Source organism: Myotis yumanensis, unplaced genomic scaffold (assembly GCF_028538775.1).
Source record: "Myotis yumanensis isolate MYYU_CA2020_CCGP unplaced genomic scaffold, mMyoYum1.0.hap1 SCAF_2, whole genome shotgun sequence".
NCBI lineage: Eukaryota > Metazoa > Chordata > Mammalia > Chiroptera > Vespertilionidae > Myotis > Myotis yumanensis.
This window is the reverse complement of record NW_027223753.1, coordinates 85797699-85814908: the sequence shown is the minus strand read 5'-3', so window position 1 is coordinate 85814908 and position 17210 is coordinate 85797699. Positions and strand designations below refer to the sequence as shown.

General features: G+C 42.3%; 1 protein-coding gene across 1 annotated transcript in view; it reads left to right on the top strand.

Annotated features, from left to right (window-relative positions):
* Window positions 1-8819: 8819 nt before the first annotated feature.
* The window catches only part of GCNT2 (glucosaminyl (N-acetyl) transferase 2 (I blood group)), a 97561-nt gene continuing 89170 nt past the window's right edge, over window positions 8820-17210 (top strand). Inside the window, exon 1 of the mRNA XM_070405742.1 lies at window positions 8820-10174. Within this exon, the coding sequence (XP_070261843.1) occupies window positions 9253-10174 (922 nt within the window). The 5' untranslated portion in view covers window positions 8820-9252. The remainder of the gene's footprint in view (window positions 10175-17210) is intronic.

Here is a 17210-nt window from a genome sequence, read left to right as displayed (position 1 = left end):
TAGTGAAAAAGGAACCTCAAGTGCACTTAAAATCAATTTAATACAAGCTGCTCTTTCTCTACAAACTCACCAGACTTTCATAGACTCTGAGAAAATTTCCTTTGGCATCCCTGATTTCTAACTTGGGCCCAGAGATGATGTCATGATGAAATGAGTGTAGGGAAAAGTGTTTTGGGCATCATATGGATCCAACAATAAGACAAGGGTCTATTCACATCCATTAAAATGTAGCTCTTTCCTTCTGCTCCCCTTTATATAGCCAGTTGTTGAAATGAAACTCTAAGTGTAGTTATTTTAGTGAAATTGTTACCAGAGAGCTGCCTGTGTCAAAGGTGGCTCTCTCCTCCGCAGCTCTTGTCAGGTTGAGAGAAAGAATTCAGAAGAGTGACAGATAACAATGTTGAAGCAAATCAACCCTGGCCAGCATAGCTCAGTGGTTGAGCATAGACCTATGAACCAGGAGGTCACAGTTTGATTGTCGGTCAGGGCACATGCCCAGGTTGCAGGCCTGATCCCCAGGAGGGGGCATGCAGGAGGCAGCCAGTCAGTGATTCTCATGATTGATGTATCTATCTCTTTCTCCCTCTCCCTTCTTCTTTGAAATCAATAAAAATATGTTAATAAAAGAAAAAAGAAAGAAAGCAAAGCAAGCAAATTTATTAAAGAATACACTTGGAGCCCTAACTGGTTTGGCTCAGTGGATAGAGCGTCAGCCTGTGGACTGAAGGGTCCCAGGTTCGATTCCAGTCAAGGGCATATACCTTGGTTGTGGGCACATTCCCAGTAGGGGGTGTGCAGGAGGCAGCTGATCGATGTTTCTCTCTCATCGATGTTTCTAACTTTCTATCCCTCTCCCTTCCTCTCTGTAAAAAAATCAATAAAATATATTTTTTTAAAAAAGAATACACTTGGAGCCCAGCCAGTGTAGCTCAGTGGTAGAGCATCGACCTATGAACTAGGGCACATGCACAGGTTACAGGTTCAATCCCTAGTAGGAGGCATGCAGGGGGCAGCCGAACAATGATTCTATCTCATCATTGATGCTTCTATCTTTCTCCATCTCCCTTCCTCTCTGATATCAGTAAGAAAAAAACATTAATAAAGAAAAATAGTCCTAGCCAGTTTGGCTCAGTGGATAGAAGGATCTGAAGGATCCTGGGTTTGATTCTAGTAAAGGGCGTGTGCCCAGATTACTGGCTCAATCCACAGTGGGGAGCATGCAGGAGACAGGCAATCAATGATTCTATCTCAATTGATGTTTCTATCTCTTTCTTCCTCTCTGAAATCAAGAAAAATATATTTTAAAAAATATAACACACTTGGCATAAAGCACAAGCTGGCAACGCACCTAGTCTAAGCATACCACCTGGTGGAGGTTCAAGTATTTTATACTCTCCCCTTCCCAACCCCACCCCCAGAGGTTTCAAGATTCCTCTGCCAGAGAGATTAGATTTCAAGGTCCCCCTTTTACATTGTTGAGGCTTTTCCCCCGAGTTTATGAGAACATCTGGCAATTTTATCTGGGCAAGTCCCAAGACTGCTGACTTCCTTGTTCAGTGAGTGAGATAAACTCCCCTTTTTTCTCCCTTTCCCCTTCTCCTGCCCTGCAGATGTTTATCCTGCCACATTTTTCCCTCAAGTGATACCATCCCAATGTTCTTGGGGTTTTGGTTATTTGTCCCCCAGACTGCATTTGTCCTTGGGCTTAGCTGGCAAAAATGGTATTAATCATGTCCTTGTTCTCTGTTTTCCCAGGCCAGAGTGATTCAAGGTATGTATTCTCTGGTTAGGGAGGAGAGATATAAAGCATTTCCTCTCAAGTGTCCTTGGAGAAGATAAGGTCTTACAATTCACAGGCTGGCTGCAAGCTGCCCAAAGTGTATGGCCTTGTTTAATTTTTTTTTCTCAGTTTTCCCATTCTACTTGTCCAGGAATTTCCCTAGCTTCTTACTATGCTGCCACAAAATAAAAATTAATATATATCCTGGAGTAAGAATTTATAAGAATTCTCTTTATTATATATTATATAGAATATATGATATAGAAATAAGCAAGTATTCTAGTAGATTGAACTTTGGGACATAAATGTATTGAGTGACCAAGCCACAAGTCTATATTGATTCCCAATTTCTTCAGAACTTTAGCCTACCTGGTCACCTCCTCCAACTTAGTATTTAAAGTTTTATTTTGATTTAATGTTCAAGTTGGAATAGAGAATAATGCTGTTTTTGTTTGGTTTTTGGTCACTCATTACCATACCCCTCTATTATTTTGAAAAAATGTAAGAGCATGGAGCCCAGAACTTAGAAGAATGATTAGTGGTATACTGCAGAAGGGTTTGGGAAAAGCCAGGAGGGTCAGGAAAACCAGTTTCCCACATTTCCTACATGACCACCATGAGAGTAAGCATCAGATAGCATAGGTTAATGGAGGAAAAATAATTGATACTAATCTACACTAATAAAAGAGAAACATGGTAATTAGCGTACGACCGCTACCCTTCCCATTGGCTAATCAGCATATCCTTATGCAAATTAACTGTCAGCCAAGATGGCGGCTGGCAGCCAGGCAGCTGGAAGTGAACATGAGGCTTGCTTGCTCCAGTGACTACAGACTCCAACGTTCCCCGCCTGCAGCTGCCGGCCTCTGAGCTGGCAGTTTGAAACATTCTAACAAATATAGGCCCGGGATCTCAGAGCTGGAGTTATACATTGTTTCGATTATAGAACCGAAACAAACCAGATACCTGCTCTCAGAGCTAGAGCCAGAGCTAAAGCTGGCCCAGAATAAAATAAAAAAAAGGGGCGGTTGGGAGCTTCAATCAACAACCGCCAGCCTGAAAGCAGCCCTCAGCCCCTCACCCAGACTGGCCAGGCACCCCAGTGGGGACCCCCACCCTGATCCAGGACACCCTTCAGGGTAAACCAGCCGGCCCCCAGGCCTCTATCCTATATAGTAAAAGGGTAATATGCCTCCCAGCACCGGGATCAGCAGAGCCTCGAGGCCTCCTGGCACCAGATCAGCGTGACAGGGGGCAGCGCCCAAACCCCCTGATCGCCCTGTGGCTCTGTGTGTGACAGGGTGCGGCGCCCCAACACCCCCCCACCACCACCACAACAGGCCCTGCTCTGTGTGTGACAGGGTAGAGCCATAACCTCCCCATCGGCTCTGCCCTGAGTGTGACAGTGGCTGCGCCCCAACCCCCTGATCGGCCCTGCTCTGTGGGTGATAGAGGGCGGTGCCCTAACTCCCCTATTGGCCCTACTCTGTGCGTGACACGGGGAAGCTCCCCAACCCCCTGATGGGCCCTGCTCTGTGCGTGACAGGGGACAGCGCCCCAACCCCCTGATTGGCCCTGCTCTGTGCGTGACAGGGGACAGCGCCGCAACCTCCCCATCGACCCTGCCTTGAGTGTCATAGGGGGCGGTGTCCCAACCCCCCAGTCAGCCATACCCTGAGCATGACTGAGGGTGGCATCGCAGCCTCCCTATCTGCCCTGCTCTGTGCATGACGGGGCGGCTCCCCAACTCCCCAATCAGCCCTGTTCTGAGCCTGACCAGGGGCTGCACCTAGGGATTGGGCCTGCCCTCTGCCACCCGGAAGCAGGCCTAAGCCAGCAGGTCGTTATCTCCCGAGGGTTCCCAGACTGCGAGAGGGCACAGGCTGGGCTGAGGGTCCCCCCCCTTCCCTCCACCCCCCCCCCCCCGAGTGCACAAATTTTTGTGCACTGGGCCTCTAGTTCTTTTATAAATGTCTAACATTGTCAAAGATATGATTTTGAATAATTGTGAATGTTTCTAGAATTCATGACATTTCAGATGAGATACAGTTAACTCCACTGTAGCAAAGTACTGGAACATTGTATTTCAAACATTCTTCACCCTGTAACTAAATTCAGAGACCTGTAAATTCAGAGAAGAGCAGGAAAATTATTAGAGACTAGTGGCCTGGTGCACAAATTCATGCACACTGAAAGTAATTAGAAGAAATATTTTAATATCACTATTTGCTCTCTCTCTATAATAGAAGTGTCAACTAAATTCACTATTGACCATGACAGATCAAAACACATGCATGGGATTGGCGCCAGCGAGAGTTTTATATGTATTGTGTATGCGTGAGTCAACTTAGCCTTTTATGATATAGAATAAACTTGCTTAATTAGACCTGCTTTCTGATTTAGCTAGACTTTTTTCAGCCTAGTGAAGCACCCCAACTTTCTTTCAGGTAATTGTCAGCAACACAGCAGTAAATATCAACATGAAGCAGATTATTATTGTAGATCACACAGGGAGAACAAAGGGTAAAATATTTAACTGCAGCAGTGTTTGACTATATTCTGCACAGTGAGAAAACCTGGAGTCATTTTCAAGGTCCACCATTTCTTACTTCTTTTTAGTTGGGTCAATTTTCTAAACTTCCTAAATCTCCATTTTCCAGCTAATGAAAAGAAAATGGGATTCCACCAAGTCTCCTATCTATCTACTCCGGGACTTCTGAGAGGATCAAATGAGATGAAGCACGTGAACATGCTTCACAGACATTTGGTTAAAGTGTAAATGTTTCCACCTGGCTATAAAGCAAGTCGTGTTCCTGGGCTGAAGAAACTGCTAGGAGGTTAGTCACTAGGGAGAGGAAGCCGGGTGTTGCTATGTGATGTCATTACCCAGATGGTCGGATACTTAGCATATTAGCCTTTTATATATATACTAGAGGTCCGGTGCATGAAATTTGTGCACAGGGGCAGGGCGGTCCCTCAGCCCAGTCTACACCCTCTCCATTCCGGGATTCCTCTCTTAATCTGGGACCGCTGGCTCCAAAATGCTCACCTATCTGCCTTCCTGGTCACCCCTAACTGCCCTCCCCTGCCGGCCTGGTCACCCTTAACTGCTCTCCCCTGCCAGCCTGGTTGCCCCTAACTGCCTCTGCCTCGACCCCTGCCACTGTGGCTTTTTCCAGAAGAATGTCCGGAAGGATGTCCAGAAGATGTCTGGTCTAATTAGCATATTACCCTTTTATTAGTATAGATAGATGTTTTTATGCATGAAATGTGTGAAGGTATGAAACTGTAAGTAGTGGACAAGGAGGTCTCTGGCCAGAAGTAACCCAGATAACTGCACACCCAGTTCTTGTCTTGCTTGTAAGAATGAATTCAAAGAAGAGACTAGAAATGGCAGCAAAAGCAGGCAAAGATTTATTTGTAGGAAAGTAATACAGTCAGATAGGACCTGAGCAGGCAGCTAAGCTGGCTGAGACTGAACCCAGTGCCCTGATATTTGGGAGTTTAGAGGATTTATACCTATAGTCTGGAACACCCCTAGGTAAGGAGCTAGTCACTCCCTCCCTCATGTCTCAAAAAAATGCATATAACGCTTCTTCATCTAGGTGCTAGGCCACCAGTTAGACCACATCCTGGAGAGCTCTGAATCTTTCCTGTTCACATAGGGGCCTACCACCTCCATGGTCTATTTTCAGTTTGTCACATCTCACTCCATTTCCTCTGAGCCCCAGCTACCTCTCGCAGCCTCTTCCAGCTCAGATCTTTCTATCCACTTATTCTAACAAAATTGTGCCAAGAATGAGGCAATAGCAAAAAGAAAGAAAGAGCTGCTAAAAATTGTGGCTATGTTAAGAGAAAAGAGGTATAAAAATCATTTGACTGATGTAGACAATATAATTAGGTATTGACACCTTTATTTAATCATCCCTAGTAAATTTCATTTGACATGGGCAGTGACTACCTCAAGAGATATTAAAAATAAAATAAAAATTAGAGAAATTTTAGTAATCATTTCTTTTTTAAAAACTAAAACACTTTTCTATTACCATTGACAAACTATGTTAGATTCAGGTGTACAGCACAGTAGTTTGACATTTATATAACTTATGAGGTAATCCCTCTGAAAAGTCCAGTCCCCACAGGCACCATATATAGTTATTATAATATTATTGACTATATTCCTTACATCCCCATGACTATTTTGTAACTGCCAATTTGTTAATCTCCTCACCTTTTTCAGCCAATTTCCCCAACCCCTTCCCCACCCCCAATCTGGCAACCATCATTTTTTTTTCTATATATCTATGAAGTTATCTGTTTTGTTTGTTTGTTTATTTTGGGTTTGTTTTTTTTTAGATTCCACATATAATTGAAATCACATGGTACTTGTCTTTCTCTGTCTGACTTATTTCACTTAGCAGGATACCCTCTAGGTCCCTCCATGTTGTTGAAAATAGTAAGATTTCTTTCTTTTTTATGGCCAAGTAATATTCCATTGTATATATGTACCACTTCTTTTTTAACCAGTTGTCTATTAATGGACACTTAAGCTGCATATATCTTTTCAAATTAGTATTTTAATAGTCATCATTTCTGAAAAGATTGTCCTTATATGACTGCAGTATTGAAGAAATAGTTTGTTCAAAAGAATTATACATTGATACATAAAAGATAGCAATGTAAATAAAGTGTTTGGGTTGATTGAATTACACTTTGGGTCATATAGACAAAACTATGTACCTGAATCAGGATGTGGATTATATTTCTTAAAACAACTGAAGACTGACTCACCTAGTTTGGGAGGACTCCCCTGGGTCCTTTCTTATCATCATTTCCTCTGCTCCTGATGTTACTGAACTCAAGGGGTTTAAGGTTTAGGGCAGTGATGGCGAACCTATGACACACATGTTAGAGGTGACACGCGAACTCATTTTTTTTGGTTGATTTTTCTTTGTTAAATGGCATTTAAATATATAAAATAATGTCAAAAATATAAGTCTTTGTTTTACTTTGGTTTCAAATATAAAAAAATTTCTATATGTGACATGGCACCAGAGTTAAGTTAGGGTTTTTCAAAATGCTGACACACCGAGCTCAAAAGGTTCGCCATCACTGGTCTAGGGTGTTCTATTAAAAAACAAAAGGTAGTTATCACAAGATAGTTTTATTATAGCAAGTAAAGGAGATGGGATTCATATCCAAAGCTCTGCCTCCTCAAAGGAAGACTTAGCCATCGCTTATACACACTATTTGGTCAATTACATGTTGATTTCTTCTTTGCAGTTTGGCTACTTTTTTTTAAATGTCTTTTTATTTCTTTGGAATATATTTTTATAAGTAAAGCTATTAGACCAGCTTTATGCACATACTTTTTTTTTTTTTTACATTTTTGAGTAGCCACTTTAAAAAATTTGTTTTTCCTTTATTGATTAAGGTATTACATATGTGTCCTTATCCCCCCATACAGTTGGCAACTTTTATTTGTTGAGTTCCTGTCCGGTGCAAAATACTGTGCTATGTTTTAACACGTAGCAAGGAAGAACATTTAGAGATGCCCAGACCCTGAGACCCTTGTTTTACTAACACTGATGCTTACAAACCATAGTTGGCAACCATCTTTTTAACGGGTGTGGGTAAAACAACAAATAATAACTTCAGCCTTATTTTCTAAAGTAATGATTGTGAAGGCAATGCCCAATGAAGACTGAGTAACATTATGGAAAAGTTGTGCTATGATATGAATTGCAAAATGTATGATGCAAACTTGCATGTCCCCTGACTTCTTGGTAAAATAAAAATATGTATGTGTCTGGGCAGGAGGTAAATGAGAGTACAGGCCATGAAAACACTGTGTTTATAAACTCTCTGTAATATTATGTTGTCTTTATAATTAAGATATATTGGGGAAAATAGGTAGTTGAATGCACCTCTACTCACAGATATAAATGTAGGTTGTAAATTGTTAGTACTTGGAATCTCACACTAATGTGCTCAGGGAAACAGGGAAATGAAAACTTGAGCACTTGATCGGTAAATATTTGATTGCCTAGTATGTGAAGTCAATTGTGGGAGCGAGACACAGAGGAGGAACAGTGAGCTCAGAGCTAATGCGCCCCTTCTTTAGGCATGCACAGGGTGCAGTCACACCCCTTTGCAGCTAACTACCACGTAAAACAGAACTAGTCAATGCTATTCTCGATGTATGATTTCATTGGCACGGGCTCACAGAGGAAGAAGTAAGGGAGGAGCGAGAAGATTTCCGAGAGGTGCTGATTGTGTTATTTTCTCGACTTGTGGTGTGAAGAGAGTTTCTTGTTTCCTCTTCTCTGGTTGTCCCATTTATTGCTGGGCGTGGCTATGAGCTCTTTCTATATGCGATCTCATTTTTATTCTCACAACTGACCTATGAAGGTGGTAAAATTACATAGCCTCATTTTTTTTTCAGCTAAGGAAACTCCATTGAAAGGGTTTATAAATCTGAATCTAAGGACCTTCTCTTCTTCAATTTTGGATGGTCCCAAACTGAGATGGCTCCTGTCTCCTACCTCCGCAGGCATCAGGCTGCTTCTCCTGTATCCCATCTGGGCTTGGGTGAAATAAACTTGACGTCCAGCTTTAGCCTCTACATAATTTTTGGATGATGACGAGCTCTTGATTTTTTTGGCTTAAAAAAAAAAAAAAAGCTGTTATTCAGAGTACCCCAGTCACTTTGTGGAGTAAATTAGGTGGTGAGGTAAGCTTGCTAATGTGTGTTGTAAAAGACCTTATCTAACAGCAGAGAAAATTAAGTCCTGGAAAGGATTTGACTCAATAGTCAGTCATATGCCTTGCTTTATAGCGTGCCCAGCCAATATGGAGATGGGGGGTGCGTGTGGAAAAAGACAGAGTTAAATATTTTATTTTTAAGCACTAAATATTTATTGACAGAATATCTCTCCAGGCGGTGTTCACATGCTTAGAACTGACGCTTTTAACTTGGCAGTGCGGTTTAAGCAAACAAGCTCAGTCAGTTGAGCGCAATGATTAACAGGAAGCTGGGGAGCTGACACAGTTGACAACCTTTGGCCACGAGAAGAGGCCGGGTTTGAAGTCTTGTGGCAATGACTCGCAGGGTGGCCCCTCGCCCTTTCGTGATTTTATTATGGGGACAGGTGGGCACACTGGAATCACAACCTTCCTGAGGCAACTTATTTTTGTGTAGGAACGGGTTGCTGATTAGTGGGAGACTGAGCAAAGCAAATCCAAAGGAATTACTTCAGAAATGCATAAAAGAAAGGTGGAAATGCAACACAGCTGTAAATGGAAGAAAGAAAAAGTACGAGAACGATCCACTGGAAGGGCATGAAACAGCCCACCAGAACTGCATGTACCGAAAGGATGACAATGGATTCTGGAGAAAATGTAAGTTAAATATTTATCTCCACTCTCGTCAGCTCTCAAGAGACATTTTACTCATTTCCTGGTTTTGAATAATGGGCTCTTGGAAGCACTGTCTTTTTAGTGTGTCTCTCGTCACGGCCCTGATTTTCGTATTTGTTTACAATAACAAGCTCTGGGAGAAGAAACGTCTTCTGAGGGCGTCTCTTACCAATGCTTCGCTCTTAGCAGAAACCTGTCATCAGATTCTTAAGGAGAAGGTTTTTCACTTAACAGAGAATGCGTTGAAAACTACCCTCAGTGGATCTGCCTGTTATGAATACATGGTTCAGAGTCACTATATAACAGAAACGCTCTCTGAGGAGGAGGCTGGGTTCCCTTTGGCTTACTCAATGACCATCCACAAAGAATTTGCTACTTTCGAGAGACTCTTCAGAGCTATTTACATGCCCCAAAATGTCTACTGCGTCCATGTGGACGAAAAGGCAACAGCTGAATTTAAAGATGCGGTGGAGCAACTGCTGAGATGCTTCCCAAATGCCTTTCTGGCTTCCAAGATGGAGCCGGTTGTCTATGGTGGGATCTCCAGGCTCCAGGCGGACTTGAACTGCCTGAGAGACCTGGTGGCCTCCGAGGTCCCGTGGAAGTACGCCATCAACACCTGTGGGCAAGACTTCCCCCTGAAAACCAACAAGGAAATAGTTCAGTATCTGAAAGGCTTCAAAGGGAAAAACATTACCCCGGGGGTGCTGCCTCCCGATCATGCTATTGGACGGACTAAATATGTCCACCGAGAAATATTAGACACAAAAAATTCCTATGTGCATAAAACAGAAAAATTGAAAACTTCCCCTCCTCACAACATGACCATTTACTTTGGCACTGCCTATGTGGCCCTCACAAGGGAATTCGCTAACTTCGTCCTCCAAGACCAGCATGCACTTGACCTACTGTCCTGGTCCAAGGACACCTACAGTCCTGATGAACATTTCTGGGTGACCCTCAATAGGATTCCTGGTAAGTACGTCTCTTAACTTTTGCATTCACATTGCACGGTCAATATTGACTAAAGTGCTTAAAATATAGTAAAAAAAAAAATGTTTCAAAGGTCTTTCCAGTTTCAAATGTTAACTTAAAATGCCTTATCGACATTCTACAAATGAGGAAACAAGGCATAGTGGTCAGCAGGGCAGTGGCAGAGCTCTACCGTCTGGCTTGATTTTGCTGATATCCCAGGCTCCTTTCTGGGCCCAGAGACCCACTTCGAACATGTGCTGCAGCCTTGACACAGGGCAGGGGGCTGAGGGAACACTGGCTATGCAGATGAGATTAAACCTAGTTCTCCTTTAAGTGTGATGCGCTTATAATCAGGAATAGATATTATAAATTAAATTTGAATGACAATTTGAACATTTTAATCATATTTTTGGCCTGTTGAAGCTCCTATGGCTAAATTCACAGCCTTTCAAAATAGAGCAGGGTACAACTTTAAATTTTTCATTTGCAAGTTCTGTCCTGAAACTGTGCCAGAATTTAGAGCACCTTAAAGATTTCTAGACCAGTGCCTTCATTTTATAGACAAAGAAACTTTGGTGTGGTTACGCGATGTGCTCATTACCCAGCTAGTAAGTGACCTTGCCAATTATACACCAGGTCTCCTAAGCCTGATGTTCTTTTTAACTTGATTTTCAATTAGGTCCCAGCTGTTACTAAATTAACTCCTCTTTCCCTGTGACCCAAGTTCCAAATAATGCCAATGATCTCAAGTTGTTTACAGTGAACCGATTCAACTCTGCCAGTTCAATTCAAAATAAAAAATTCGGAGTCAAGGGTCAAGGGAAAAGTCACTTGAATCAATATGAGGATCAGGCTCCTGGTTTCTTGAGATGAGTGGTTCCACCCTAGACACATGCTATAATCACTTGGAGCTTTTAAAGCTATGCAAGGCCAGGCCCATTTCCCAGAGGGCCTGACTTCCTGAGTGGATTAGCCTCTTTATGTGTTCAGTCTCCAGGATATTCTCAGGAATAGCCAGGCTATTAACTGTTCATTATAGCCATTAGTTTTAGATATTAGTATGCAAAGCTTCATAGACTTACAAAGCTTTTTATTTACCCCCAACCACTGGAAAACAATGTCCTTTCTTTCTTTCTTTCTTTCTTTCTCTCCTCTCTCTCTCTCTCTCTCTCTCTCTCTCTCTCTCTATATATATATATATATATATATATACATATAATATATATATTATATATATATAATAGAGAAATATTCTAATTAGCTGGGATGCCATAACTGGTCGACATGACAGGAGGAGGTTGCGCACACAGCGTTGGGGGCGGGGTGGCAGGGGCCTCCTCGCACCTGCGCTGGGGGAGGGCCTGATCAGCAGCGGCCTCGGCTGCTTCAAGGGCCAGAGAGGGAAGCAGGGCCTGACCCGCGACTCGAGGGTGGGCGGCGCCGCGCAATTTTGAATCATGCACTGGGCTCCTAGTTGAGACATAATTGACATAACATTATATAAGTTTCAGGTGTACAACATAATGATTCAATATTTGTACATATCACAAATGATCACCACAATAAGCCTAGTTAACATCCATCACCACACAGGATAGAATTTTTTTTCTTGTGGTAAGAACTTATTGATTTCAGAAAGGAAGGGAGAGGGAGAGATAGAAACATCAATGATGAGAGAGAATCATTGATCAACTGCATCCTCTATACCCCCTATTGGGGATCAAGCCTGCAACCCAGGCATGTACCCTGACCTGGAATTGAGCCATGACCTCCTGGTGCATAGGTGACACTCAACCACTGAGCCATACCGGTTGGGCCTTGAGATAAGAACTTTCAAGAATTATTATTTTAGCAGGTTTTAAATATTCAATATAGTATTATTTTCTAGAGTCACCGTGCTGTACCTTACATCCCCAGGACTTATTTATTTCCAGTTTGAAAATGAGTAAGTCCTGGGGATGTAAGGTACAGTATGGTGACTCTAAGTAATAATACTGTATTATTTCTTCCTTTTTCTAATGTCTTTTTTATTTCAGATAGATGATAGATAGATAGATAGATAGATAGATAGATAGATAGATTTCAGAAAGAAAGAGAGAAGGGGAGAGAGATAGAAACATCAATGATGAGGGAGAATCATTGATTGGTTGCCTCCTGTATGCCCCCTACTGGGGATTGAGCCTGAAACCCAGGCATGTGCCCTTGACCAGAATCAAACCCGGGACCCTTCAGTCCACAGGCTGACACTCTATCCACTGAGCCAAACCAGTTAGGGCATAATATTATATTGTTTCTTTTTACCATCTTCACCCATTTCTCCCACCCTACCCTCATTGTCTAATGCCCCCTGCACCCTGATTCCGGCAACTACCAGTACCTTCTCTGTGTCTGTGAGTTCAATTGGCTTCTTTTTTTCTAGAATCCACATATCAGTAAGATAATATGGTATTTGTCTTTCTCTGATTTATGTCATATAGCATAATGCTCTTAAGTCCATCCATATTGTTGTAAATGGCAAGATTTCTTTTTTTTTTTAATCAGTGATATTTGGTATATTAGTTTGGGCTGCTATAACAAAGTACTACAGGTGGGGTGAGTTAAATGTCAGAAATTTATTTTCTCACAGTTCTGGAGTCTGGAAATCAGAGACAAAGGTGCTGGCAGGTTAGTTTCTTCTGAGGCTTCTTTCCTTGGTTTGTAGATGCTGCCTCCTCACATGGTCTTCTCTCTCAAGATTTCTTTTTAATGGCTGAATAATATACCACATTTTCTTTCTTTTCTAAAGTGTTTATTCATTTGAGAGAGAGAGAGAGAGAGAGAGAGAGAGAAAGGAGAGAGAGAGAGAGAGAGAGAGAGAGAGAAACATTGATTTGTTATTCTACTTATTTATGCATTCATTGGTTGCTTCTTGTATGTGCCCTGACCAGAGATGGAATCTGAAACTTTGGCATATTGGGATGATGCTCTGATCAACTGAGCTACTTGGCCAGGGCTACACCACATTTATCTATTCATCCATCAATGGACATGTAGGTGGTTACCCTATCTTGGCTATTGTAAATAGTGCTGCAGTGAACATAGGGGTGCATATATCTTTTTGAGTCAGTGTTTTTGTTACCTTTTAAATAGTGATGGAAGAAATCAAGGCTCAAGAAAGTGAGGTGGGGGAGGTTTGACCATATAGCCGTTGATATGGAATTATAATGTCCAGAATAGGGGAAGTAAAAGCCCTGCTTCTCTCTGATGTGTTTCTTGGACCAAATGTGATGAATAGTGTTTGGGTCTGGGCACCATATCTTAAGGGGAGTCATTGACAATACAAAGAGAGTAGCCAAGAAGGATAAAAGCCAAATCCTACTTTTTTAAAGAAATTATGAATGACAAACAAAAAAGATGTTTAATCTGGAAAAGGCTTGAAGAGGTATCACTGTCTTTACATAAAGATTTGCTTGTGAGAGAGAAATTGAACCAACTCTAGTTTTGAAAGAAGAATCCAGGATCAGTGGTAGGAGATAAAAGAAGAACCCATTGGCCTGAGGTTAGAATGGATAGCTTCTCAGTGGTGAATAAGCCCAAGGTATATGTAGAAGCAGAAGCTGGAGAACGACTGTGGAAGAAACTCATTTATCCAGAGTTGGGCCAAATGAGAGACCATGATCCTAAATCTCATCAGTTTATTGGACAAAAAGAGTAACGCCCTTGCTTCTTAGCATTATTTACCTACTGGAACTGGATTTTTATACCTCTGCTTGGCAGTTACAGGTTAGCAACACACTAGAAAAAAAAATGTACTTCTCCATGTATTTCAGAAATTTTAAAGAGTGAGCCCTTGAAATGCTCTGCGTGTCACATGTAGGAAGGATACTGGCTGGAGGCTGTGGCCCATCCCTGGTACAGCTGACTCCTGTAGGACCTGGAGTGGCCAGAGTGCAGGACTTGGTCATGAGAAGGGGAGAAAACTGGAAGTTTAGGTGGCCATTTGTTTAATTGTTACTCCTGCTATGTGGGTCATTTCTGTTTTACGGGACCTTCTAATTGAGGTATGAGTTATTTGTTTTGGTCATTTCTAAGACTGTTCTAGTAGACTGCAGTGACTGTGGGCTAACTAGGATTCTCAAAGAAGTAATAGGCCAGGAAAAAAACACACACCTCACAAATGAAATGGCCTCATGGAGACCTAGAACAACACCCAGTGGAAATATAATGTGAGCCACAAATGTAATTTTAAGATTTTCTAGTAGCCACATTAAAAGAAACAAAAACAAATGGGTGAAATAAATTTAAATAATGTATTGTGTTTAACTCAATAAAAGGTAACATTTATACATATAACTGGTGACTTTCATTGGCTTTGTTTCATTTTTCTGTGTTTCTCGGATTTAAAGATTTAAAAACTGACCAATGAGCCCAGCTGGTGTGGCTCAGTGGTTGAGCATTGACCTATGAACCAGGAGGTCACGGTTCGATTCCCAGTCAGGGCACATGCCTGGGTTGTGGGCTTGATCCCCAGTGGGGGGCATGCAGGAAGCAGCTCATCAATGATTCTCTCTCATCATTGATGTTTCTATCTCTCTCTTCCTCTCCCTTCCTCTCTTTGAAATCAATAAAAACATACACAAATATTTGGAGTCTAAAAAACAAAATAAATGAACAAACAAAACAGAAACAGACTCATGGATGCAGAGAGCAGCCTGGTGATTGCCCGATGTGAGGAGGTGGGGGCTGGGTGGGAGAGGTTGGGGGATTGGAGGTACAGGTTAGCAGTTGCAGAGTGGTCATAGGGATGTAAAAAAGAAGGGTTAGGCCCAACTGAACTGGAGTCAGTGCATTTCAGACTTTTGCTGACTGTAGAGAATGGTGAACAAATGATCTAAAGATGTGTTTACACTGTAGAGTGAAATGGTTGCTCCCATATGCTGGTGGCATTTAAAGGCAGACAGTCCTGGCTCTGCTACATACACTCTGTGTAACATTGGGCAAGAGGCCTGATTTCTCTGAGCCTGATTCTTCATCTGTGTCTTGAGAATAAACTCTCTTCTTGTTGGGCTGTTAGATGGCTTGGAGTACACAAATTGTACCGGGTGCATTGTAGGAACTCTTTAAAAATGTCCGGAGGAGGAGCAGACTAACTTCTTAAATGTTTATCTTTGAGGTTTTGGTGCTATTATTTTAAAACTTCTGTGTGTAACCAAAAAACCCCAGGAACATTTGGCTTTGCAGGTGCAAAGATAATGTTTTGCTAGCAGTCAGGTTTGTGGCCCACAGAGGGTGCCCTCGGCTGCAGCCGTACTTAGCAATGTGATATCTGTAGAGCCCTAGGTAGTTGGTCTCTCTCTCCTGTCATTAGGAAGCAGCATCTGTGACAAGCTGAAAGCCTGGCCTCCTGTCGCTGTAGACTGGTCTGGAAACAAACGGTCTCCTCTTCCCTGGTTCTGGAATGCTCTGCTTTTGCTGCTCATTCTAGTCTCTTCTCAAGACCCACTAGAAAAGGCCCTTCCTCAGAGAAGCCTTCCCTGCCCCTTTCCTATGCCTCAGAAGCAGCCACTTGTGCTCTTGCTTGGGTAAGAGATCTCCTCCACGGCATCCTCGCTGTTTGTGTGGATCTCCCCGCTTTGCTCGCATCTCTGCACCTCCCCCGCTGCACGCACTCCGAGGTGAGAATGTGAACTAGACATCTGCCTAGCCTCCTCATTCTGTGGGTTCCAATATAATGCTGAATAAGGAGCAAATGAAAGGGAGAGCAAATGAGTGGGAGAGAAAAGAGTATTACTCTGCTTGCCTAATGCTTTCTACAAATATTTAATATTTTTAGCAAATAAAGAAAATTATCCTGCAGCTTTGCACAAAGTGTATTTTCTTCTTTCTCAATTCTGGTTCAGTTTTTACTGTCTACAGGGCAGGAATCCTGCCCCTGATTCCCGCCCCTCCCCACCTCCTACTTTTCTAAAGGGCAAATATTCGTGGCCACCCTTGCTGAATGCACTAGAAAACACTTAGGGAGTGGTGTTGGCGGTGGGAGTTGTTAGTCATCTGACTGTATAAGGTCAGTATAACCTCTTTACGCATTTTGAAGATTGAAATTGTACGTTTTAGTTCAGGTCTAGAAAAGTAAAGTCAGCAGCTAAGGACATTTGCCAGAGTCATTTTAGCCAGGAGAGGCTTTGATGATGGTATCCAGAAAATGTAGTTTATTTGGCTACAACTTGAATTCCCTGTATAATTGCTAAACTCCAAACACACCTCTAGGCTTTTATGCCAGTTTTCCCCAGGCTCTTCTTTGCCTGGAGGCATCCTGATTATCTTTGAGCAACACTCCCCTCCATTGTTGGGTCATCACCCCCACCCGCCACACACAGAGTTGACCTTTGTCCTCCATGCCCCAGGTGCTCTGTTCACCTCACAGGTAGTCCTTACCTTCTTGTTAGGGTTTGTTGCTTGGGCATCATGGGAACTGACAGAATGCAGAGGCCTGATGCTCCGCTGAGCTTCATATCTTCTCGAGTCTCAACCAGCACAGTGCTTGGCTTCAGCTTGAATTTGATTCACTTATGTTGCTGGTATAAAATAAATATAGAGCTGCTTTCATACAAATCCAGAAGTTTTCTTCTCTCCAAGTCACTGACAGCTTACAACAGACCGACAGAATTCCCGGCTGCTTTACAGAGCCTTTCTAGAAGGTATGTAAACCATCATCATGAGTCCTTAGCAATGTCCAGCACTGGATGTATTACATTTTTTTCTTCCAAGTTAATAGCTTTATTGAGATATTATTTACATACCCCCAAACCGAGGTATGTTATTCAGGTATATCATTCACACACTGTAAAATTCACCAACTTCACCATTCCAAGTGTACAATTCAATGATTTTTATTATATTTACAGAGTCATGCAACTAAGATCCCAATCTAATTTTTTAAATTGTTGACGTATTACTGATGCCCCCTAATTATATCCCCCTTTTGCTCCCTTCCTCCCAGCCCCTGCCCCACCCCAGGCTGTCACCACACTATCGTTTATGTCCATTGGTTATGCAT